At 33.0% G+C, this 13,657-nt stretch overlaps 3 protein-coding genes and 1 long non-coding RNA gene across 5 annotated transcripts in view; 1 reads left to right on the top strand and 3 right to left on the bottom strand.

Moving 5' to 3' along the window:
• The first annotated feature begins 1,979 nt into the window (after window positions 1–1,979).
• On the top strand, window positions 1,980–3,096 carry LOC129307152 (pathogenesis-related genes transcriptional activator PTI5-like). Of its 2 annotated transcripts, XM_054948034.1 has the most exons (2): window positions 1,980–2,451; window positions 2,548–3,096. In XM_054948034.1, the coding sequence occupies exons 1-2, from the start codon at window positions 2,073–2,075 to the stop codon at window positions 2,655–2,657; spliced, it is 489 nt and encodes a 162-aa protein (XP_054804009.1). In that variant the 5' UTR covers window positions 1,980–2,072; the 3' UTR covers window positions 2,658–3,096. The 2 variants fall into 2 exon arrangements, with proteins under 2 accessions (XP_054804009.1, XP_054804008.1); XM_054948033.1 differs by having other exon boundaries at window positions 1,980–3,096.
• Window positions 3,097–7,860: 4,764 nt separating this feature from the next.
• LOC129304745 (ethylene-response factor C3) lies at window positions 7,861–8,807 on the bottom strand. Its single transcript, XM_054944514.1, has one exon. It carries the CDS (start codon window positions 8,761–8,763, stop codon window positions 8,008–8,010), a length of 756 nt encoding a protein of 251 aa, XP_054800489.1. The 5' UTR covers window positions 8,764–8,807; the 3' UTR covers window positions 7,861–8,007.
• A 1,895-nt stretch (window positions 8,808–10,702) lies between these two features.
• On the bottom strand, window positions 10,703–12,369 carry LOC129307113 (uncharacterized). Its single transcript, XR_008592301.1, has 3 exons — window positions 11,651–12,369; window positions 11,344–11,425; window positions 10,703–11,250 (listed from the first exon to the last, which is right to left on the bottom strand). It is a non-coding gene; the product is annotated as an uncharacterized LOC129307113 (long non-coding RNA).
• A 903-nt stretch (window positions 12,370–13,272) lies between these two features.
• The window catches only part of LOC129305255 (GDSL esterase/lipase At5g45950), a 48,129-nt gene continuing 47,744 nt past the window's right edge, over window positions 13,273–13,657 (bottom strand). Inside the window, exon 7 of the mRNA XM_054945261.1 lies at window positions 13,273–13,634. Coding sequence (XP_054801236.1) covers window positions 13,444–13,634 — 191 coding nt within the window. The 3' untranslated portion in view covers window positions 13,273–13,443. The remainder of the gene's footprint in view (window positions 13,635–13,657) is intronic.

Genomic DNA, 13,657 nt, shown 5'->3' on the forward strand with positions numbered 1-13,657 from the left:
TTTTTGATTCTATTTATAAATCACGTCATTAAATTTTTATCATAAAATTTTTTACCCTCCATTAAATATTAGAGAGAGAAAGTATGTTATTAAATTGTGTATATTTAATAGGGGAAAGGTTGAGAATTTATTAAATTTTAAGATAGAGTTAATAAATTTTAAGATTTTTTTTTGAACTGGCGAAACATGTTGAAAGTAACTTATAAATAAAATAGAAGAGTTAGTAGCAATTATCTGTTATATTACCTCTCATTTATTGTATTTTTTTTTAATTTGAAATCATCTTTCACTCTTATTATGGGTCTATAATACAGCCCCAAAATATCAATCGTACATATTATTGTCCCAAACGTGAACCGTCAAGCTTAAGATTTTGTCCTTTCCCCATTATTCCCATAATGACATTATGGGAATAATTGAATGCAAGCTGTGTTCATTTTGCATGCTCACATTCACAACATTTTTTCTCGCATTTTATTATGATGAGATTTTCTTATGCCATGGATAGATGTTACAATTGTTTTGCCATTAATTACATCATTATGCAATGTATAAATGATTTTGTTGACGTGTGTTGAAAGATCTAAATGCAAATAGTGAAGAAAATAATATTGAAATAAATTACAATAATTAAAACAAGTTGTTGTCCATACAAACTTCAACTTAGAGTGGATATAGTGGTTACTAATAAAAGTTGGCCAAATTAATAAGAATTTGACTCATAATTTATAAAGTTATGGATCAAATTTCATTGTTGATATAACAATCTTATTGGCGGGCGATTTGAAAAATACCTTTGTAAGGGCTCTTTGAGCCTAAAGGCATATCCTAATTCTTATAAGTAGGTCAAATTAAGAAATTTTGAAGCTTAAGACGAATTGAGTAAAAAGGTCTAACATATAATTATTCACTGAACCTTATATTATTTTTTTAGCCTTTTGAATTGCAAAATCAAATAATAAAGTTTTGTAATTAAGAAATTCTAACATTCACTCTCTTAACCAAATTCATACTTTCTATTTGACATTTTTTATTATTAGAAATAAAAAAAATTAAATACTTAGTATTTTATATCTTAAAAAATAAAGTTTGGATTAAAAAAATAAATAAATAAACATTATGGTGAGTAGTGCAGAAAGGAAAACACAAGGCCCATGCTCAATGGTGTATGCTTTAATGCTTTGGTTGGATTCAGAATTATAAAAAAAAATTGTAGCAAAAAAGGTATATAATGATCAGTGTTCTTTTTTTTTTTTTATATGCAATTGTCTTATTTGTCTATGGGCTCTCATGACCTTATTTGTGAATTTTCGAGATCGAACTTATTTAAACTTTAATTTATTAAAAAAAGAGAATGAATATACTAGTTGCAGAGAGAGCAATTCACTTGGAATACATACCGTTGGCAAGACAAACATTTGCTAGGGTAAAGTCTATTTGAATTATATATCATAAAATATAACGATCAAAATGTCCCTATCAATTTAAATACCATCACTGATAACATATGTAGTTTGTGGGTTTGAACGTCTCTCTAGGTGTATTCAAATTAAATATTTCAGTTTATTATAATTTATTCAATTAGATTGATCAATCCATGTAAATATAGTACTTAATATAAGTTAAATATTACTTAATATTCACAATATTATTTTAGTTAGGCATTTGTTTTCATGTCCTTGAAACTCCACTCAACTCTCTTTAGAGTTACCATTTCTCATTTGCCGTGGCATCGCATGAATTGTTGCATCCGAGGAGACAGTGTCAAGTTTTGTAATATCAAGGAAAATCAGTGGTATTGCGGAGATAATAAAGTTAGCCTGCTCGCCCAGAAAAAATAAAATAAAATAATTTATTTTCAGAGGAGATTTCCCATCACCTTCCTTCGCGCAAAATATTCTAATGGCCCCACCAGTAGCCACTTAATTTCAAAGATAAATAGAAGTCCAGAACCACTTCCGCATAATCTTCAGCTTCTTCAAACCCTGCGTTCCCACAAAACAGAGACAAGTTCAGAGACAGGGGAAGCAGCAAAACCTACGAAATTCATTCCGAGGTAACACCGATCAATCATGGTTTTGTCATCCCAGACAGACCTTCCTTTCAACGAGAACGACTCACAAGACATGGTCATATACCAAGTCCTCCACGAGGCCAATACTCTTCACACCGCCGCCGCCGCCGCCGCCGCCACCTCCTCATCCTCCTCCGCCACCGCCGACGCCGCCACATTCATCCAGCAAAGGCAACAAACCTCCGTACGGAACGTGCTCGAGCCATCCAGGACCGTCGGAAAGAAGCATTACAGAGGCGTGAGGCGGAGGCCGTGGGGGAAGTACGCGGCGGAGATCCGCGACTCTGCCAGGCACGGAGCACGCGTGTGGCTGGGTACGTTCGAAACCGCCGAGGAAGCCGCCATGGCTTACGATCGAGCGGCTTTTAGAATGAGAGGTGCGAAGGCCTTACTCAATTTTCCAGCAGAAATCGTAGCTTCTTCCATGGACATGTCTAGTGATTCTAACAAGCCTGGTTTGATGAGCTCCTCAGGAAGATTGTGTAATCAAGATTCAGATTCAAGTGCTAGCAGCAGCTCCTGCGTTAATTCCATTGGAACAAATGGAACCTTCTTAGAAAGCACAAGCAGCACAGACAGTTAGAAACAGTATTGCATATTTCATTTCATGGATCTCTTAGATTATATCTTGTCCGTGACATCGATGCTTAGCTAGACAAGTCGGATTTGGGTTGTCTGATATCATTCGAGGAATTAGTTGAAATTTTTTTGACTTCCAGAAATGAAAGATTGGAACCTTAGACATTAGAAATGCCAGCAGATATTCTAAATCCGAGGAATCTGGGAAGGTTTTTCGACCAACAAAGGAACAAGAAATTTAAAGTAATGTGATGCAATGCGATGGTAGGGGTTAGCGAAGATAAGGTGTTTTTCTGTAGTTGGTTAGTTTTTCTTTTCTGTCATGAGTCACTGAGATATTCATATGTAATATTGTCCAGGAAAAAAAAGAAAAAGAGATGTTAAAAAATTGAAATTCCAGAGAGTAATCAATGTTGAAGTTATTCATTTGATTAATTTAGTTATTCGGTACGAAATCCACTCTTGCTTTTGTTTAGTAAACTCCAAAAGCCTCTTATATCCTTAACCATAAACATATAGTACACTCTAAACAACAAGTGAACATTCAAAACTATATTCTTTATTCTTTAAACAGGAGCTTCAAATATATAGTACAAAAGTTAATCTTAAACAATTCAATTGTGCAATATGCTTATTATAATTTTTTTTTTACTTGAAGAATCTTTCGACAAAAATTTAAGGAAAAATAGCATCTAAAGATCTTTATGTCAAATTTATTTCACACAAGAATCAAATAATTTGGTATTTGCTTGTCCTCTCTGGTCCTTCTTTCATATTAACTTTGTAAGCAAAATGATGAAATTGCTGTTAAGTTAAAAAACAAAAAAGAAAAGAAAACCCATATCATCGCCGTCATCATCTGTCGGACTGCCATTAACAATGAGGTCACTAACGATCGGTCAACAGAGCTCCAACGCTGGTAACATATTTATTAAAGAAATAATTGTTTAGGTGGCTAAGGGAGGGTTTGATCCCATGACTCTTGGCCATCTAAAAATATATAGCCAAAAAAAAAGTGGTAAATTAAATTTCTAACCACTTTTATATCATAATATAATAAGGTGGTGTTAATTTTTGAATGTCACTTGTTGTTTTACAAATATTACATGTTAATCTAATATGGACAATTACAAATTGAGAGTTTTAAAACTTCTTACATTTTACTTGTTAAAAATTTGAATGTATTGTTATTAATCATGAATGGGTTGTTGTCAAAACCTGAACAGATACTTATTAATGAATGACTAACACGTACAATTAAGCCTTTTCTATCAGTTTTTCTAACTTGTTAAAACCAAAATATATTATTGTTAATTTCAAATAAATTGTTGTGAAAATTTAAATGTACATTTGTTGATTAAGGACTAATACATACAATTAAGCACATCTTATCTGTTTTCCTAACTTGTTAAAGTTTGAAAGGACTATTATTAATTTAGAATGAATTGTTATCAAAACCCAAATAGATACTTATAGTTGATGATTAAAAGTACAAGTCTAATGAACTGTTGCTTTTCTATATTGTTAAATCCAGAATGAACTGTTGTTAATTTAAAAAGAGTTGTTATAAAAATCTGAATAAATACTTATTGATGAAAGACTAACATATACATTTATGCCAATCCTATATGTTTTTCTAGCTTGTTAAATCCCAAATGAACTGTTATTAATTTAGAATGAGTTGTTGTCAAAACTTGAATGGATATTTGTTGATAAAAGACTAACACATACAATTATACCAATCTTATATGTTTTTTCAGCTTGTTAAAACTCGAATAAACTGTTGTTAATTTAGAATGAATTGTTGTCAAAACTCGAATGAATACTTGATACTGATGATTAAAAACATAGTCCTAATGGAATCAGTGTATAAAAAACAAGCAATTCTAAATTAGCAGCAATCCATTTTGGCTTTAACACGTAAGAAAAGTATATAGGATAAGTATAATTGTATATGTTAGTTTTTTATTAACAAGTATCTATTCGAATTTTGATAATAACTCATTCTAAATTAACAGCAGTCCATTCGAATTTTAAAAAGCTAGATTAGCATATAGGATTGGCATAATTGGATGTATTAGTTTTTCATTGATAAATATTTATTCAGGTTTTGACAACAACGCATTATAAATTAACAACAGTCTATTTAGAATTTAACAACCTAGAAAAGCAACAGTCTATTAGACTTATACTTTTAATCATCAACTATAACTATCTATTTGGGTTTTGATAATAATTTATTCTAATTAACAACAGTTCATTCGAGTTTACAAATTAGAAAAATAGATAAAATGTGTTTAATTGTACACGTTAGTCTTTTATTAACAAATGTATATTTAAATTTTTACAACAATTCATTTAAAATTAACAATAATCTATTCTGGTTTTAACAAGTTAGAAAAATTGATAGGAAAGAATTAGTTATATGTGTTAATCATTCATTAACAAATATCTGTTTAGGTTTTGACAACAACCTATTCATAATTAATAACAATACATTTGGACTTTTAATAAGTAAAATGCATGAAATTTTAAAGTTCTTAATTTGTAATTGTTCATGTCAGATTAATAAGTAACAATTGTAAAATAACAAGTGCCGTTTAGAAATTAACAATATCTCGTTATGTTATGACGTGGAAGTGGTTAGAAGATTGGTTTATATATATATATATATATATATATATTATTTACTATATATAAATAAAAGGCTTAGTGGTCGGCCATTAAGCTTTTTAGATAACCAAGGGTTATAAAATCAAACACTCTCTTAGCCACCTAAACAATTATTCCTTGAATAAATATGTCGTTGGAGTTTCAATTACTAGCTGCAGGCAACCTTGCAGACAATAGGGGTTTCGGCAACCCTGCCATTGACGGTGGTTTGATGATTGACGATGGTGAGAGTTTCTTTTGTTTTGTTTTTTTTTTAATTAGAGAGATAGTTTAAACTTTAAACTTTAAAAATTAACATCAGTCAAAGATTAAGGAATTAAAATGTAATTTTAAAATCAATTAATCCTTGACTAATGTTAATTTTTCGATCCTTAGATGGCAATTTTTCAAAATTTAATGTATAATTTGGAGTTAGTTGTTTTTAAATGTTTATTATGTCATTCAACAATTGAATTAGTCTAATCTATTTTGACTAGATTCTACCGGATCAATTGAATTAATTAATCTGGTTCAAATCAATTAATTCAACCTGTTAAATTTGGATGGATTCTATTTTGTATCGCCCTAATTACATTATTTAATTTTGACCTCAAACTCAACTTGAATCAAATTGATTATGACAATTCTTCTAAGAAGCAACACGATATATAGTTTGAGTTAAGGTATAGATTTGCCATCAATATTTTCATCCAAGCCTGATGTCTTAAAGTATTTTTTTTAGCACAATTTCATCCTTAATATTTTTTAATTTGATACAACCTTACCTTACTGTTAAAATCTGATCATGTTGGCTATTTATTTGATTTTTACTTATCAAGTGACATATTTTAACAATTAAAAATTAAAAAAAGAAAAGAAAAAAATCCAACTCAGATTTGATAGAAAATCAATATTTTTTCTTCCTCCTCAACCGATCTTCTTGTTGTTCCTACACTCACTAAAGCCACAGGTTCCATAAGCAATGAAAAGGGAAATCAAGCACCAGAAAAATTCTAGATCCACCATAGCAGCATTTACACAAAAATTCCAGATCCACTGCCGCACAATCAACATTCCAGCAAGCTCCACATTTTACAAGAAAATAAACAAATTGAAATAAAATTTTTTAACAAATAGCTAAAAAAGATGAACCATCCAAACCCAGACCTCCAATCCCAAAATCAGACTGATTGTTGCTGCAGAAGAAGAATCAAAGGATTTAGAAACCTTCGATCAAACCCAGAAACCCAGATCCCTGACAAAGTGGCTCTCCTGGGTTCAAGAACACACCTTCGATCGAACTCAGAAACCTAGAAACTCAAAATCGAACGGATTTGATGGAGAGACAAACAGATCTGATTAATTCCAAATCCAGGTGAATTTCTATTCTGGATCTACTTATTTCAAGGAACCCAGAACCCAAAATTGAACCCCTTCAATGAAACCCAGAAATCACATAACCCAGAATCGAACCCCTTGAAACCCTTCAATCAAACCCAACCCAGCTTTTGACCAATGAATCGATCCCCCTATCCCTGTCCCTGTACCAATCGAATCCAACCCAGCTTTGGGATGAGGAAGAGAGATTTTTCGGGAGAAAATGTTCAATGAAGCAAACTGAAGAAGTGGCAATTGAAAGAAAATAAAATAAACCCCAGACATAGCTTGCTAACATGGCAAGCAAGCTAGTTAAGCAAATAATGCTCATATAACGGTCAATGCAATCAGAGGATAACGGGAGGCAACTTTGTACTTTGAAAAATGTGGAGGTAAAATTATCCTAAATAATATAAAATATGGGGTGTCTTTAGGTCAAAACATCATAACCATATCTTAACCCTATATCATTCATTGCTAATTTTATCAGTTTAGAGAACTCCAGTAAAAAAAAAAATTATTTTCTTTAGTTTATTAACTATATATTCATTTTAGATTGGAGAAAACACAAATTAAAGTGTCTATATCATCTCAAAAATCAAGTATCCTGATATAGATATATGATAAGACTATATGAAAACTTATTTTAAAAAAGTGCTCAAAGTAAACCATTAGAACATTAGGATCAATTAATTAAGAGGCTGATCAAGTTTAATTAGAGCTTAGAGGTTTTGACTTTGAGCCTTAAATGTGTAACAATGATTAAATTCTTGATGAAAGGTATATCCTTTAAAGAAGTGATTGTAAAACTGACAGGATTAGTTTGAATCAAAAGCTTAAGATAAACAAAATGTCAAAGTAAAATTTACATAATAAGAATTCCCCTGCATTCGCCCATAATTGCTTTTAGTAAATTTTGAATAAAAACAGGGTGTACACCTCCAAATTTAGTCCTGTCATTTTGTAATAATAATAATAATAAAAAAACAGGGTGTACAATTTCTATTAACCTCATAAAACATCATTTTTCTCTAAATAATAAAAATTAGCAGATATTTACCGCACCTTGTCCCAAATTTTTTACCTCAATGTGTTTTGATGTTTGGAAACAACATGAGCAACACAGCAAGGAAAAGAAATATATTCCCCGGGGGCCAGAGAGGTATAGAATTATCTCCAATACAAATATGCAATACTTCTACTATTGATATTACAGTTACAGATCATTTGACATGCGTTTTTTACAATATGAATATCAAAGTATGTGCTTATATGTTCAGGAAAATTGCTTCAATATTTCTAGCTAGCCTGTTGTCACTATTCTCTCAAAAGGAAGATAACAAGCTTTCTAAATAATCACTTCCCAGGTCCTGAAACTCAAAAACATCATCTTCATTCCCTGTCACCCCTCCCAAGCTTGTCATTTTCTTCTTTGCACGTTCTTCATTCATCACACCAGCAAGCGCATCTGTCTCCCTACACCTTCTCTTTGTGGAACTGCGGAAATTTTCTTGACAGTTTCCTTTCTGGTCAAATCCTGATGAGGCCTTTGAAACAGTCTCAAGTGGGAAATTCAGGCATGCCTTTTGGCCTCTAATTCTCAAAGCAGCCTTATCATAAGCCAAAGCTGCTTCCTCAGCTGTGTCAAAAGTTCCAAGCCAAACCCTAGCTCCTTTCCTTGATGAGTCTCTGATTTCTGCTGCGTATTTCCCCCATGGCCTTCTCCTCACTCCTCTGAAGTGTTTTGCAGCTACCTTCTTCTCTGCTTTCACTCTCACTGCTTCTTCTTCTTCTTCTAGTTCTTCTTCAACCTTCTTATTGCTTTCAAAGGCACTGCAAATTTCAGCACTTTTACTGTGACAATCTGGAAACCCATCTAAGATTTCTTCCCAGAAATCAGCTCCCATTGATATCCATCTTCCTAAACTAGGAAGTCTTCTCAGAACTTCCATAGACTCTTCTCTTCCATCTAGATTAGGAAGTTCTTTCCATTGTGATCCATTATTGCTGTCAATGATTTTAGCCCACACGTTCTCAAGAATGCCTTCAGAAGCTGAATCTTGATTCCCATGAATAGCCATGTTTGTTAACTGAAGAGAAAGGAAAAGTGATGATGATTTAAATATATAAGAAAAGGTGGGTATGCATTCTCAGAATGAAGACTTTTTTTGGGCTTTGACAGCTCAGCTTTGCTTTGCTCTAAATTGAGTTGGTAACTTGTGCTTCAATCTGCTGACCAGCTAATTCTGTGAGGGATTTCAGTGTTTTCAACACCAAGGGAAAAAAGAAAAGGGAGACTTTGAGTAATGGGATTCAGTGTTTTTATTGTTTTCTCTCTTGACTTGTGTGCTTGTTCAATTACTTGGGACTTTTTCCCAGGCAGATTCTATGTACTTTACACATTGAATTCCTCTTGTCATACACATAAACAGTTAAGCAAAGCATCTGAAAGCTCGCAAGGGAATATCAGGTGTACGGTTTTGTGGCTTTTTTCACAGGTACCATCATGTACTTGGCACAAGCTTCTCCAGTTTCAAAATTCTCTAGCCTTCAATATATCAGAACAGAGATTGCTGTTTAAGTTTATTTATTATTTGCTTACGTTTAAGCCTCTAGATTGTTGAGACTGAGATTAATTTAACCATATTTTTTTGCAGGTTTTGTGCTCATGTACTCTGCATCAGTTTTGATGATTAAGAAACCCATTTATGTAATAATGTTTGTTGCAACATAAAGATAGTACCCACACGCTATTAAATCTTTGTTCTTCATGAAGTCTCTGTGCTCACAAAGTCAAAGGTATACCGTACAATAGCTGCCTTTTCCCCTCTAGGGAAATAATTGCTCGGGTAAATGATCTTTTTTCCCTCAATATATATACCCATTTTTATTAGACTTTAGAATTTTTTTGGGGTGATTTTTGTTCTACATTTGTTGTTACCTATCAATCTAGATTTTGAGTCATATGGGGTATTAAATGGAACAAGCCTCTTTCAACATGCATAATTCTCTTTTTTTTCATTATTCACAATATTGGAATTGAAGACTTTTCTAATTTTTCAAGACCTTTTTAAGTTTAACAATTACTTTTAAATGTTCAAATGAAATAACTTCAGAAACTATATTTTGAATTTTAATTTGAAAATTTCGAAGTATAGAAGGTGTGTGTGTGTAATATAATAGGAAATAAGAATAAATTAGTTTCTAAACTATAGATCTAGAGATCCTAAATTTATTTTTAATATAATGTTTTTTTCAACTTTTGAAAACAATATAATTTATCTTTTATCATTAATAAAAGTTAACTTTAATTGTTAGTTGAAAAAAAAACCTAAAAATTGTTAAAAAAAGAACCAATAAATTTTTTTTAGTCCATTTCAGTTATTTTCTTGTCTTTGTTTGTAATTTTTAAGTCATTTATTATATTTGTTAGTCCTCTGCTATAATTTTTTAATGTTTTTATCTGTCATTCTTTGGTTAAAGTTAATTTTTATTAATTATAGAAGTCAAATTAAACTATTTTCAAAAATTAAAAGAAAACATTATCATACTAAATATGAGTTAATGGTCTCATACGTTCTTAGACTTATAGTTTAGATGTCAATGTGCTCATTTATCCTAAAAAATAAGTTTATTTAATACAAAACATAAAATTTATTTATAACAGGTCGAGCTATTTGTAAATTAAAAAATAGTGGGATTCATGTTGACAAAATGTTTGAGTTCAACGTCAAGAGGGGAAAAATAATTAATCAAAATCAAAAATTAAATTAGAAGTGAATGTTAGCAAAAGGCGAAGTGAGCACGAAATAATAAAGGCTAAGAATCCCAAAACTGAAGCAATGGAAGACCAAGGTGGCGTGAGAAAGAATGCATATAAAGAGCATTTGTTGGGGAAAAAAATATAAAATAGATTAAAAAAGAGGTGGAATAAAAAATTAATAGTGATGATCATCAGATAATAATGATTAAAAAATGAAATTGGAAAATAAAATCGCCGCCGCAAAACAGGTGCTTGCAAAATAAGATTACGATTTACGAGTATGAGGCTCGTTATGGATTTGGGGTCTCTGATTTCCAAACTTGAAGGCAAGAAAACAAGATATTGCAGCCTCATCCTTACCAATTAACATTGTCCTTGATACATGAAAATTAAGAATAATAGGAGTAATTAGGGGACTTAGGAATATAGAAATAGTTTGGGTATTTACATGTATTTTTTATAAATAAATTTTTAAATTGTGATGAGTTATTATGAATGAAATTAATTTTTATCTTTTTTTCTATTCTCCTTCTGCCTCTCCTCTCTCTCCTTCTTTCTCTTCTACCTATCAAAGGTACCAGAGCCTCCTCTCTGGTCATAGAGGAGCCATTGGAGATTTGATCCTCTAATCGTAGAGGTGAACTAAAGCACTGCCTTGATTTTAAGCAATTTATGTCTCATATTTCACAACAGATGAATGAAATCTCGACTAAGCTCACTCTACTTGTCAACCAACGCTTGTACCCTCCTTCGACAATGATGACATTTGCGTCTACCACTACTATTCCTCCTCCGCCTTCAGTCACTAGAAAAACAATCCTCACAGCAGTCACAGAGTTAGGACAGTTGAACGTTTCATCTGTGACTGAGTACGCACAGCAATTCCAAGAAATCTTACCGTATGCACACCTTCCAGAGTCCACCACCACCAAGGTCTTCATCAACGGACTTCAACCTGAACTCCAGAGATTTAGCTAAGGCTTCAATCCAAATAGTTTAGTTAGCACCATATATATGGCAGATTTTCATGAGAAGTATAGCCAAAAGGGGAAGCAAGACATGGAGAATGTTGGTTCAACAAATATAAATAACCTGGATAATGACTTTGACAAAGATAAAAAAGAACACAAAAGTATAGAGAAGGAGTTCACGATTCAAGAAGTTACTGATCAAAAATTGAAACAACCAAAGTTAACAAAGTTTACATGCATAGAAGATGTGACGATACAGGAAAACTCAGCGTTTGAGGAATGCGATTCTGTCAAGAAAGATGTGCAGACAACAACACTCATTAGATCCCTAAATCAAGAACCATGAGAGTGTCTAGTATTAACGAGCTCATCTACACTTATCAACTTGAAGCATTTGAAGTAACCGATGACTCTGACCTACTTAATGAGAGATTTTTGCACTATACTTCCATCATCAATTTTTGGGCCCTCTCTTCTGAGTATTTCAATCGGTTCTTCACCACTTGTTGTTATGTGCCTTCACAAGGTGAGCCATCATCATCATTAAATTTTCAAAACAGAGCACAAAGACTCCTCAACGATTTCAATGGCAACGTTGAAGTCTTCCTTTTGCATCAGAAACTTGATGCCTACAGTCGAGTTCTCGCATAGTTGAGCATCCCTGTTGCTGGTCAGCTTGTTGAAGGCCAAGTCTTCCTTCTGCATCAGAAGCTCCTACAGTTGAGTTCTTGTACGGTTCAGCATCCTTGTTGCTGGTCAGTTTGTTGAAGGCCATGCCGGCGCCTTCACCGGCGAACACAAAGATGAGGGTGGCAATGAACTCGGCCAAATTGACCTTTAGGGTGTCAGATGAGCGGCCTTCAGGCGTATGGCTTCAATCATGAAGATGACGGGTTGAGTAGAGATTTGTAAGTGATCATGGACTTAGGGTTTTTGTTGGGATTTGCTCAATATCCTCTAGCTGTGTGCGCTTCTCGTGGAATTGAACTGGACCCAATTCGAAATTTGGGCTTCTTGAATGATCATCTGGGTCCATGTGTGATTGTAAAAATACCCCAACGGTCATATTTTTCCACGATTGCAGATTTGCCCCTAGTGTCCTCCCAGTATTCTCCACGCAGCAACAAGCAAGCACATTCTCACATGTTTTGGGGTTCTCTAGCATCCCCGGCCCAAAAGTCTCTTGAAAAGGGAATAATCCAAAATGGGTTAAATTCCAATAATGCTAGACAATATGTTGATGAAGTTTGGGCTTATCAAAAAGCTTTTGGGTGGAATTGGATCTTGAAGATGGAGCTAAGGAACATTCTCAAGCTTCGACAATGCTCATTTCACAAGTTTAGGTGGCTTGCTATGATGGGCTTTTAAATTTGGATTTTTGATGTCCATTAATTATATTCTTAACTTATTTTATTTTAAAAGTTTTTGCAACTTAAGGTCAAAAAAAAAAAAGCTAAGTCTTATTTTAGATATATATTTTCTGCTTTTGTATTGATCCTTGAGGACAAAGATCTCTTGTTGGGGGGAGCATTGATATATGAGAATTAGGAATTATAAGGGTAATTAGGAGAATTAGGAATATAAGGATAGTTTGGGTATTTAGATATATTTTTTATAAATAAGTCTTTAGGTTGTAATGGATCATTATAAATGAAATTGATCTTTATTTTTCTCTCTATTCTCCTTCTTCCTATCCTTCCTCTCCCTCTTTCTCTTCTACCTCTATCAGTCCTGTTCCATAAGAATATGTTTCTGTTTTCGTAGCACTCAAAGCAAAGCAGTGAAGTGAGTTAGCAAAACAATCAACCAAGTTGAAGCAATTTTGTAACCATGCATGAAACAATTTTAACCGGCGATCGAATGTGGCATTTCATTTGAAACTTGTAAAACCCAACTTTTTCCCATGTCGTTGATAGATCTAGTACAATTTTTTCCTACACTTGAAACTTGATCACACGACTTATATAATAATAATAATAATAATAATAATAATAATGTAAAACAAGTAGTAGAGAATAATTATGGAGCTATGAAGTGAGTTCTCTAGCGACAGAACGAATGGCTGCTTCACCCACAATCTTGTACATCATCTCTGTGGGATGAACAGCGTCCCAGAAAATGTATTTGCTTGGATCCGAACATGTCTCCAATCCTCTGCATGATTCCCCGTATTCCACTGTCCCTGTCCCACAACATCCCTTTGATCCTTCCTCAAATCCTGCAAAATTCATTGTCCTCTGT

The sequence above is a fragment of the Prosopis cineraria genome, unplaced genomic scaffold, assembly GCF_029017545.1.
Source record: "Prosopis cineraria cultivar Desert tree isolate PC_DT_omini unplaced genomic scaffold, ASM2901754v1 PC3, whole genome shotgun sequence".
Lineage (NCBI taxonomy): Eukaryota > Viridiplantae > Streptophyta > Magnoliopsida > Fabales > Fabaceae > Prosopis > Prosopis cineraria.